Source organism: Lampris incognitus, chromosome 12 (assembly GCF_029633865.1).
Source record: "Lampris incognitus isolate fLamInc1 chromosome 12, fLamInc1.hap2, whole genome shotgun sequence".
Taxonomy (NCBI): Eukaryota; Metazoa; Chordata; class Actinopteri; order Lampriformes; family Lampridae; genus Lampris; species Lampris incognitus.
In genome coordinates this window covers 10721991-10734336 of record NC_079222.1, presented here as the reverse complement: position 1 = coordinate 10734336, position 12346 = coordinate 10721991, and the positions used below count along the sequence as shown (strand labels likewise).

General features: G+C 43.7%; 1 protein-coding gene across 1 annotated transcript in view; it reads right to left on the bottom strand.

The window, feature by feature from the left end:
- The window catches only part of cacna1bb (calcium channel, voltage-dependent, N type, alpha 1B subunit, b), a 277440-nt gene that overhangs the window by 62000 nt on the left and 203094 nt on the right, over positions 1–12346 (bottom strand). Inside the window, 6 exon segments of the mRNA XM_056290621.1 lie at positions 1345–1451; positions 3064–3123; positions 5064–5193; positions 6371–6497; positions 6887–7083; positions 9460–10215. Coding sequence (XP_056146596.1) covers positions 1345–1451; positions 3064–3123; positions 5064–5193; positions 6371–6497; positions 6887–7083; positions 9460–10215 — 1377 coding nt within the window.

Sequence of the window (12346 nt, the reverse complement as noted above, 5' to 3'; positions counted from 1 at the left end):
TGCTTCCACAGTCCCCAGATAAAGTAGTAGATAACACTTTTTTTTCCTTCAAAAAACTTGATGTCAACGTATCAGAGGAGGCACTTACATGGTGTGTTACTATAATACTACTTTTCATTCATATCATAGTGTAAACAAACACGTAATTAATGTAGCCTACTTTGGCCACGATTCATCTGCACTACTTCTCTTGATAGTAAGGGGTTAAAGATAGAGTTTAACACAATAACTATAAATTCAAAAAACACGAATTTCTTTCCTTTCTTGGTGGACACTTCAGTATGGATGGCAGTGGCTGAGAATATAGAGCTTGTTCATCAAGGCTGCTGGTTTGATCATGGCTCCTCCTGACCTCAAGTGGAAATGTCCTTCAGCAGGACACTGAAACCCTAACCTCTTCCGAAAAGCATGTTGGTACTTTGCGTGGCAGCCTCTGCCTTCAATATGTGTGAATGTATAAGTGAATGATCTAATAATAATAATAATAAATAATTAATAATAATAATGTAAGAATAAAGTGTTTTGAATCTGCCAGTAGAGAAGTGAAAATATAAATGTAGTCTTTTCACCTTTTATACTTTCTATGGGCTTGCACTTTTCAAATCCTGTGTTGTGCATATGCACATGAAAATTATTTCACCATATGCATGAAAGCTAAATAAAATTACATGTGTTACATTTATGAACTCCCATGTGCAGGTGAACATACATTATAACTCAAGTTTGGCCCATACAGTCAATGATATCTGTTGATGTCACTCCAGCAAGCCGCAGGGAGAATAAGGAACAGATGTACATTAGCATCAAGAGGACCCAGCCACTCTCCTTCTCTCATCCTTTCTCACTCTTCTACTCCCTCTTTCCCTTCCTCCTTATTTCCTTCCTTCCTACCCCATCCCTACACTCATTAGCCAAATCGCACATGGCCCATTAGCCGACCTAGAGGGAGGGGCTGTTTAGGGTTTACATAACACTGAAATATGACTTTTAGAGAGCCATTTGGCCAAAATAACCCCAGGCATCGTGCAATGCATAAGAACTCACAGGAAATATAGGAAAATATTTGAGCAGCTTGTGAGAGCAAAATGCAAGCGAAAAGGCACTGAGCTTTGCTGCATCTGCGTACCAACCTGTGTTAAAGACATCAAACTTGCCAAATATGGCAAAAACACTCATACAACCTATAAAAATATGTCAGATGACACAATAATCTACATATATTAGGTACAGTACATATTGTATTCTGAAACAGAATTACTTAACAGCCAGGTGTCATGGGGCAAACATATGCCAATAATTAATCGCCAACTGCAATAATTAATTGCTAATTGTAAGTGGACTTACGAGCAGGCAAAGGCTACCAGAGCTCCACTGACCACAATGAAGTCCAAAATGTTCCACAGGTCACGGAAATAAGAGCCGGGGTGGAGAAGCAAACCTAAATCAATCATCTAGAGTGATACAGAGAAAATGTTAGAAAATATAGACTTTATACATTGTGAGAGAGAAAAGGGCTATTTGTCTTGGATGTCCATTTCCTGGCATTTTTCTTAACTCACACTTAAGTACACTTAATATAATAATAATAATAATAACAATAATAATTACATTTATAAAGCGCTTTTATAGACACCCAAAGCGCTTCACATTACTTTCACCACTGCCATGGTGTAGCACCCACCTGGGTAATGCACAGCAGCCATTTTGCGTTTTGCATTTCCAACTTTAATGGTCTTTAAACATATCGTAACAGGAGAAAAACATTAATATGATGGGTGGTAGAACATAACGATGGGTGGGGGTGTCACATCCTATAAAATGTATTGAAAGCATATGAAACATAAACCTGACCCTGAACAAGTTTCGGGCATGAGAATGACCAGCCAACTGTGTATGCTAACCTACGAATGCTAACGTCGGTGCTAACCAACGAATGCTAACGTCGGTGCTAACCAACGAATGCTAAGCGTTGGCTAACCGAGCCTTTAATCATATCAATACCCTTTATTTAACTCCATTGTCCGTGGGGTCGAACGCAGCACATGGTCATACCTTCTACCGAAACCGGTCGATGTTCATTCGTGAATCCAGCCGGCAAAGTGTTATTTCAGGAGAAAAACCAACAAAAAAGGGCCGTTAGCTCCTCAGAGCTCGGTCTGCTAGCAACACGACGCGCCAATTTAAATAAGCTCACCGTATTTAAAACGATACGGATCTGTCGCAGTAAATTTGTTCCGGCAGGGAAAAGGTCCCGGATAACGCGACAATGGCGTTCTAATCAGCTGTTGGAACTTTAATAATTTGCACTCCTGCGCTCGCGCTAATAACCATTCCAGCCCTATCACAGGACACTGGAATGAGTAAAGACATTAGAAATACCATCCTAACAAGTTACAAATGACTGACAGGTTGTTAAGTTATACAGCATTAGTAAGATAGCCGTCTAACTATGCTTTGACGTATCTAGCTGCTAGCAAGCTAATGTCTGACTATAGCTAACGCGATCGGTAGAGACTAGCTAACTGTTAAGTTTACAGACACCAAATATTACAAAGCAACGTTGATTTAATGAGGATTAGGTCCACAAAAGCAATGCAGTGGTCTTCGAAAACAGCAAATACAGCCAGAGGTGGGAGATATGCGTCTTTCCAACTCGCGCTCTTGTAGTCTGAGGCGAAATGACGTCTCGCGACAAGCAAAACACCTCACGTTAATGCACGAGCGCTCACCAGCCACCTTTCATAGCAACCGCCCTAGCGACGCTGCCACTGAACAGTCTAACGCTACCGAACAGCTGATTAGAACGCCATTGTCGCGTCATCCGGAACTTTTCCCCCGGCCGGAACAAATTTACTGCGACAGCTCCACGGCCGAACATCTCCTGATTTAAAACACCGTAATCACGCGAAAACTACTTCTTTTAGCGAGTCCACCACTCACCCGTTTACCGCTGGCTCGTACTTTTCCAAGACCCAGAAATACCTTTCTGTCTGCTGTCCAACTTGAGCTAGCCTTCATTCACTGGGTAAAGGGATGCATCCAACATGTAAACCGCCCGCTCACCTTAATCACCATCTCAAAGGTGAAGACTCCAGTGAAGACATAGTCCAGGTACTTGAGAACCTGCATCAGGAGTTTGGGGGGGGGGGGGGGAGAAATTACAGTAAGCTGTTTGAGGAACAGCTTCATGGGAAATGGAAATACATGGACAGATATTTTCAGACACATTTAGGAATTTACATGGAGATCCAAATGGACTTTATGCTGAAATGTTTATCCGGTCTATCAGAAGTTTAAAGGTTTTTAATTTTACACTCTCACTCTCTCTCTCTCTCTCGCACACACACACACACACACACACGCACGCACGCACGCACGCACACACGCACACACACGCCCTGAAACTTCTGGTACGCTTATGTTTATTCCCTTTGAACCCTGAACCAGAATACTGATAAAGAATGGGTGTCTTTCAAAGGTCCCAAGTGAAGTCCAGAATTTTGCAGAAATATATACCGTTTTGTGTGTGTGTGTGTGTGTATGTGTGTGTGTGTGTGTGTGTGTGTGTGTGTGTGTGTGTGTTTCTCTCCAATTGTGTGAAGGAAGGAAATCACACACTTGCAGCCATGACGCAAGTTTGATTAATTACTTAAGTTTCAATGGGACAGGCTGTATTCTAGACTCTAAGCTGTTTTTAAATATTCATATGGAGATGTTTTTTTGATACGTTATATAACCAAACTATTTATCAAATAAATTGTGCCTTTCTAATATTTAGCTGTTCTTTAACATTTATAGAGAGGTTTTTTATATATTGTATAACCTAAGCTATCTATCAAATATGTACTTTGTTTTCTAAAATGGTTTTTAAATGGCATATGAGTCAGGTACTTGCTCCCCATGATAGCGCACACCTGCGTCCTATTTAATGTCTGTCAAGTTGTTATGTCCCTCAACTCCCTGAAGAACACCGTCATGTCGAAACATTAGTAATTTATTAAACTATTCTTGCATCGTGGCTATGAGTATGTGACTTCACACTTGCACTTTCACTTACACTTGAACTAATCACCGCTTCCGGTGTGGGAAGATGGCGGCGCAAACCCCATACTGACTATGCAGTGTCTTTGTCCACATCTACATCTGCGTCTAAGTTTGTGTCATCGTGTGAAGTTTTGATTTTGATCGTCGATTTTTTCATTTAATGGCTGGGAGAGCTGGCGTTGGATCGGCTGAGAGAGCTTGGTCTGCTGCGTCCTGTGAGCCCAGGGACCACGGCCCTGCCCGGAGCTGCGCCCGAGAGGAAACACTGAGGGCGGTCTGACAGGACGCGGAAGCGGGGCAGGCTAACTGCTAGCCCATGCAGACCGGCAGTCCCCACAGTCATCCTGGTCGGTGTTCGTTCTCTGGGCAGCGGGATTTTTTGACTGTGTTGCACTGAGTGGACTGTGTTGTTAACTGCTTGTGTTTTTTTGCTTTGTTCTCTCTGTTTTTGTATGCTTTTGGTGGTGTCATTATGGGAAATTTTGGACGTGTTTTTTTTATTTCTTGTGTTGCACTGCTGTGGGCTGGGAGAAACACAATTTCGTTTCTGTTGGGTAGGCAAGTACATGTTTGAAATGACAATAAATTGTTCCTGATTCCTGATTCATCGCAGTCACCACCTCTCCAACGCTGACGCGTGTTCCTCCTCTCTCCCGTTCTGAGAGTTTTTTTCTCTCCCCTGCCATCCACACAGACGCTCATTGTCAAGCAGAAATTAAAAGAAAACTTCTCTTTCAGTTAAATTCTGCTCACGTCAGAGAAAGGTGGTTTGCACGGCTTTTCCTGCATTCATAAACACGGAATAACTGTCAGCCGATATGAAATTCTAGACACCTCACTTTTCAAACAACCCTAATGAACTAGCCAGTCAGATGGAATAACACTTGTTTTTGTTTGTGTATGAATATATATTGGTATTGCATGCAATGACTGGTGTTCGCTTCTGTTTCTGACAGTCATCACATCTCTGTGCACTGCGAGGTGTCCATATTGCAGGTTCGAGTGTTAGCCTGACTCACGTTGTTGCGCGGGGCATTGGCTTGCACGGGGTCCTCTGCCGCCAGAGCGATGCTACTCATCGTGATGACCATCAGGATGCACATCTCGAAGTAACACAGGTTCACCACATAGTGGCATAGTCTCCGCACCCTGAAAGGGAAAACACACACACACACACACACACACACACACACACACACACACACACACACACACACACACACACACACACACACACACACACACACACTTGTGACGGTTCATACTGTACATTCATATGTTATGAGTCCCAAAGCAGGCCACACAAAACAACGCTCATATCTTTTGATACCCCATTGCACAAAGGAGGAGATGTACTGGACATATAGGTAGACCTGTGTTTGCCGTGCAGTTTTACTGCATCCTTTGTTGTTTTCTATATGTTTTATACATAAATGGTATAGGTAACATGGGGGTTCAAACTGGCGATCCCCGTGTTGGTAGGCAACGGAATAGACCGCTACACCCAAAACTTTTTTTTTAACGTTTGTTTTATATTTATGACATGTTAATTTAACAGGTAGCAACAACACATTTTTTCAAGAGTTTTATTTTTTGTTGGTCATAACTTGAAGTAATGAATAAATACATATTGATCTGATGGCAGAAAAAACATCTCAGTTGTCGAGCAGAGATACACACAAATCACGAGTACCATAAACATCATCCAAATCATATAATCCACTGGAAAAACTTCAGTATATTTTACCTAGTTTGTACAATATTCACTATTCACACTTCAGTTCATTGGCTGAGTAAGTTGGAAGGCATTACTTATCTGAACTCTTATACTGGATTGAAAATGTAGTTAGAATACTGGTCATGTTGTTGTGAAACCCTATCACTATCAGTAATCACCATTACCAGTAGTTACTATTATTACCATTGATTCCTTTGGGAACAGCAAATGGAGACTGAAGTGAAATAAACTCATTATTATTCTTAACCTGAAAAATTAATTTTAAAGGACACATTAAGTAATTGTATTATGTTTTAGTAATTGAATCCTGTTGATAAACCAACAGGAGTTCCTGCATTTTGACCAATCTTACTGTTAGAAAAACTGGACAGACGGTGCCTAAGTGAAACTTGTGTGATTCTCTTCTTTTTTCTGTCTTTCTTGATTATAATTACTATAATAAATGGTGAGAAGACAAATGATAGTGTGTGAAGTTTAAAGTTTTTTTTCGTGATAAGTCAGCAACCTGAACAAGTCAGTCTCTGTTACTGCTATAATGTTCTGATTCTACGTCACTCCTGTCCAATCACCCCCACGTTTCCGACTTACGGGTTGGTCTGTCCGAAGATGAACATCGAGCTATAGGGAAGGATGTGCCGAGGTCCATTAGCCTCTTGTTCTTCCAGATCCTTCTTTTCCTCTGAGAGTGGGATGTTTTCACCATCTACGTTATTCACTGGTATGGAGGGAACAAATCAATAAATACATGTAATCAGAAGAAATATTTATCCATCCATCCATCCAGAGACAAAATTCTTCATGAATTGTTGTTACACTTCCACTCGAAATTTGAAAGGGTCATTTTAGTATGGTCCATGACTTGTTGATTGTGGGGCACTGACTGGACCCAAGGGTATAACAAATACCACAAATAATGGTAATAAATAAAGATTGTTTTTCAGATGAATGGTTGTTGATTTCTCATTCAAAAAAATATGCAAAACAATTCCTCCTACTGTAAAATATTGTTCACAAAATGTTCATTGGTGGATTATAGACAGGCTCTGAGCTCATAAGTTGTTGGCACAACAAAATACAATAAAGTATTTCGAGTCCAGTACTTACTGGGGATGATGGTGGTTTCTCTGGTTGGGGCAGTGATGGTGACAGGGATGTGAATCATGTTGCTGTTGAGCCCCGCCTGGCTGGCCCTGGTAGAGTTTTTTTGGTTGTCAGCATCCTCTTGCTTCTCTCCGGGACTCACAAATGGCTGCGTAAGACTGGAGGCAATGCCATCCTCCTCAGCATCTGGCTGTCTGTCCCTAAGGAAGATACGTGCTGTACTTATTTACTCCATTTTTAAAATTTCTTATTTATGTATATATTTTTACATTTTCTCATCTAGCATGGGCTTTTATCCAAATTGACATAAAAAAAAGAGATGTCATTTGGAGGACATTTTGATTTTGCGATACTTTATTGAGCCCTGTGGGGGAAATACGCTCTGCATCCTAGCTGTGTAGCTAGGAGCAGTGGGCAGCCGCCGTGCAGCACCCGGGCACCTACTCCAGTTCGTCTTGCAATGAGTCAGTCAAGGGCAAAGACCGGCATATAAACCCTAACATGCATGTCTTTTTGATGGTGAGAGAAACCGGAGCACCCGGAGAAAATCCACCACAGACACGGGGAGAACATGCAAACTCCACACAGAGGACGACCTGGGATAACCCCTGAGGTTGGACAAGCCCGGGGTTTGAACCCAGGACCTTCTTGCTGTGAGACGTCAGTGCTAACCACTGCGTCACCATCATATAGTATATTTGTGTGTCAAACTTTAGCTATCAGTAACCATTTCAAAGCCCAGAATCTATGTAATTTCATATTGAATTTATGGAAGTGTGCTACAGGTAAATTAAGAAAGAAGACTTGATTAATGGTGGCACAGTGGCGCAGTGGTTAGCGCGGTCACCTCACAGCAAGAAGGCCCTGGGTTCGAGCCCAGGGGTAGTGCAACCTTGGAGGTCGTCCCGGGTCGTCCTCTGTGTGGAGTTTGCATGTTCTCCCCGCGTCTGCATGGGTTTCCTCCGGGTGCTCCGGTTTCTTCCCACAGTCCAAAGACATGTAGGTCAGGGGAATCGGCCATACTAAATTGTCCCTAGATATGACTGTTTGTGTGTGTCGGCTCCGTGACGGCCTGGCGGTCTGTCCAGGGTGTCTCCCCGCCTGCCGCCCAATGACTGCTGGGATAGGCTCCAGCATCCCCGTGACCCTGACAGCAGGATAAGCGGTTTGGATAATGGATGGATGAACTTGATTAATGGGGGAATTCAAAGTTGCTGGACAATGCCACAAATCCATACAACAGTCATGCTCAGGAACCATCTATGGGTTAAGGTAGGCCTGATAAAGGAAAGTTTCTGGGCCTTTCTTGAATGAAATAGGTAAGTCTGAGGCCATAATGGAAGACAGGTTCATCCCACCATTCTGGGGCCGAGTGGGAGAAAGGTCTAGACTTGGAGCTCAGCTGTCTCATAGTGGCCACAGACAGTAGCCTTCCAGAGGTTGAAGAAGGAGGGCAAGCAGAAGTGTACATGTTAATATAGGTTTGCAAGTTGGCTTGTTTAAGTCCTTGTACCAGCTCAAAACCTTGTTTTTGGCTTTTTTTCCAGCCAGAAGTTTGGAAAAAATGAAAGGAAAGAGCTGTACTTGTTAACTGGGAAGGAATTGGAGGTATTGTCACTGGGTTAGAGAAGTTTGTTTATTGTGGAAAAGAGAGCCTTGGGGTTGGCGGAGCCAGAGTGTATGAGGTGTGAGCAGGAGACGGCCCTGGCTATCACGAGAACATCGTTGTATTGTTGTAGGTAGGCTGTTGCAGATAGTTCAACTATATGCCATAAAAGTCGATTTGCTGTTCATAGGTTACATTGTGATTAACATACATTCAAAATGTAACAAAATGCAGGAAATTACATGTCTGAAACTCAAATTAGAAAAAGTACAAATGCACAGCTATAAAATAAACCTGCTCTACTTATGCTTCTGAACCTCAGTTAAGATATTGCCCAGGCTACGGCCTTGCACAGCACCTCTGTTCACTGTTTTATTCTGGTCAGGTTCTTGAAAATTAAATCAACTTTCCTTTATTAATCCCCTTGGGGAAATTCATTTACTGCAAATTAACCCATCCTAGCTGTGATCTGTGTAGCTCGGAGCAGTGAGCTGCCACCTTCATGCTGTGCCCTGGGGACCAACTCCAGTTCTTTTCCCATTGCCTTGGTCAGGGGCACAGACAGGAGTACAAACCTTAACATACATGTTTGTTTTGATGGTGGGGGAAACCGGAGCACCCGGAGAAACCCCACCGCAGACACGGGGAGAACATGCAAACTCCGCACAGAGGACGACCTGGGATGACGTCCAAGGTTGGCCAACCTGCTATGAGGCGACAGCGCTAATCACTGGGCCACCATGCTGCCCAACTTCACTGGGCCATCCCAGGATACTGACCTCCCTTTTATCAATTGGTTGCTGTTCTGTGAATTTGCGTTACTGTCTGATCCTGACATCATACATGTGATGTCCTCAGGCATTTGCTTACTTGTGGTATGTTAGGAGCCAGTGTTGCAAACAAGAGCTTATCAACCTTTAACATGCAATCTTGGCAGTACACTGATTTATTAAAACATTTGTAGCCTCACCTCTGAGTCTTTGCTCCATTTCTGTCTCCGTTCCATTTACATTCGTCACCATCAACAGTAGAGTGGGCTGTGACCATCCGAGAGCAGCGGCCCTTTCTCTCTCCGTGACCCTCCCCTCCCCCCTCCCTCACTCCTCTCCCCCTGCGCTCCCCTCTGGCTCCGTTTGCCAGGGCCCCATTGCCCTCTTTGGACTGGCGGTGGGAGTGGTGATGCCGATGTTCCCTCTCCTCCCCTCCTCGTACTTCATTCAGCCCGCCTTCTTGGGAGCCCCCCTGGTGGTGCTGCCTATGTCCCTGCCCTCTCTCTTGGCTGCGGCTCCGCTCCCCTCTCCCCTCTTTAGCCTGTGGGCCATCGGGGCGGTCTCTGCCATGGCTGTGGTGGGTGTGGTGCCTGCCACCCCGGCCTTCCCCCGCCTCCCTGTTATTCTCACCGCTGCGGTCGCGGGCGCGGTGGTGTTTCCTGTAACGTATGTGGTGAGGCTCTCCTGCCGTGTCCTGCCGGACGTCTTCCGCCTCTTCCCCATGTCTTTCCGGGAGTCTGGATTTGTCCCCATTCCTGGCCTCTACCAAAAGCGGACGATCCAGGTGGGTCTTCATGTCGGGATGTAAGTGGAGAGCTGAGGAGACACGGAGGCGCTCTTCAGGGTCGAGCTCATTGAACAGCGCCTCGCTGCTGGCCCTTACGTTGTGTCTCCTCAGCTGGTTGGTCCTCTGTTCCCACACCGACATCGCCTTTGCTGACCGCTGCTGCTCCTTGCTGCACACAGAAATTATGTTAAAAAAAAAACCCATTATTACATTTGTTCTTTCTTCTACTCTCTTTTAAACTTTGGTCCTTATGGTGTTTAGGTAAATATCACCATCCACTCTTTCATCCATAGTCTAACCATCTTATGTTAATATTCCAAAGATTAATATTTAAGATTGAAATTACTTCTTTTTTTGGGGGGGGGGGTTCTCCCCCTCTTTTCTCCCCAGTTGTGTCCGGCCAATTACCCCGCTCTTCCGAGCCATCCCGGTCTCTGCTCCACCCGGTCTGCTGATCCGGGGAAGGCTGCAGACTACCACATGCCTCCTCCGACACATGTGGAGTTGCCAGTCGCTTCTTTTCACCTGACAGTGAGGAGTTTCACCAGGGGGACGCAGCGTGTGGGAGGATCACGCTATTCCCCCCAGTTCCCCGTCCCCCCTGAACAGGCGCCCCGACTGACCAGACGAGGTGCTAGTGCAGAGACCAGGACACATACCCACATCCGGCTTCCCACCCACAGCCAATTGTGTCTGTAGGGATGCCCAACCAGGCTGGAGGTAACACGGGGATTCGAACCGGCGATCCCCGTGTTAGTAGGCAACGGGGTAGACTGCCATGCCACCCGGACACCCTGAAATTGCTCCTTTTTGAAAATCAAATGTTCAGTTCTTTGGTTCAAACATTGGAATAAAGCACTTGACACAAGATGGCTTTCATGGATGCACCAACACAAATGTTCTCCATGGTAATCTGGTAATTTACCATGCTTGGGTGTAACATGAAGCTAGAACTGTGTTTGTCTACGGAGTTTTAAAACTAAAGTGTCCAGAAAAGAATAAGATGAACAAAATGTGCTTTATCTGGAGACTGATGTGAAACACATGCTGTTCTTCTTGTTAGGTGAGGACAAAAGCTCAGTCAGCCTTGACAGTTTCACTCGGCTTGAAATACACACATAGAGCAACACCATCAAACTGTCCTGGGATCATTTTTTTTACCACGCAGGCTCATTAATAAGATTTGTGATCCAATGCTATGGTTTTCCTAAGTGATATTATTTCCTCTGTTTCTTTTTCTCATTTCTGGTGTATGAATCAGTCAGAAATGGGGTGAACAGAATTTATTGATGTTTGAGGATTTGATGGCCACCTGATTAAGACATTAAAACAGCAATAACAAAGCTGTCAATCAAAAAAATTGACTATGTTAATAATTTATCATATTTTAGGGCTTTTCAAAAGGCAGTTGATAACACTACCAGGACGAATTTAATAAAGTATAAAATGGGAAGGTGCTCTTTGTTGATGAGGTTATCCGGGGAAAGAAATAAAAGTGGTCCAACTTTTCATCTTGTGGCTTTTTATTGTTTTTGTTAATAATGAATTGCTCTAATTGACTTTTAAAAATTGATAAATCAGAATCAGAAATGCTTTATTCATCCCCGAGGGGAAATTGGGTAAATGAACAAACACTGCAAGAATTAGTTCATAAAAAATGCAGTATTTCAGCCAGGGAGAGTTATTTAAATTAATGGAACCAGTAGACCCAATTCACTCTTGTACGGGAAAAAAGAAATTCTCCCCAAAAATATACAGGTAGTGCCCGGGTTACGAACGAGTTTCGTTTTTGAGTCTGTTCTTATTTCGGATTTGTATGGAAGTCGGAACAGTTGCGTACGGTTCGCATCTAGCGTCAATTAGTGAAATGTTTGTCGTCTTAACATATAGATTATATTTACCTCAAACTTCATAAATATAATAATGCAGTCATAATAACAAATCTAACTACAGTACAGTATTGTGGCGAGCCGGCGTGGAAGAATGAGAAGATAGAAATCTCATTCGCAACTCTCGTGTCCCATACTGTATTACAAATACTAGAAGCCATGATCCTACAGTTGGCCCGTAAAATGCTCCTTTACCCAGTCCGGGTCGAACCCCCAAACAAGCACCAATAATCACAACATGAACAGAACCTTATTAAAACGCAACTTGAACACGAACTTTAACAGTCCAATAAGTCCTTGCGCTCCCCAAGAGCGGAGCCGCCTACAGTCGGAGCGACCGTTTCCCCCGATCGCTACAGTATTCATATACATTTATTTCTGATTTTCCCCTTTTTTCTCCCAATTTAGCGG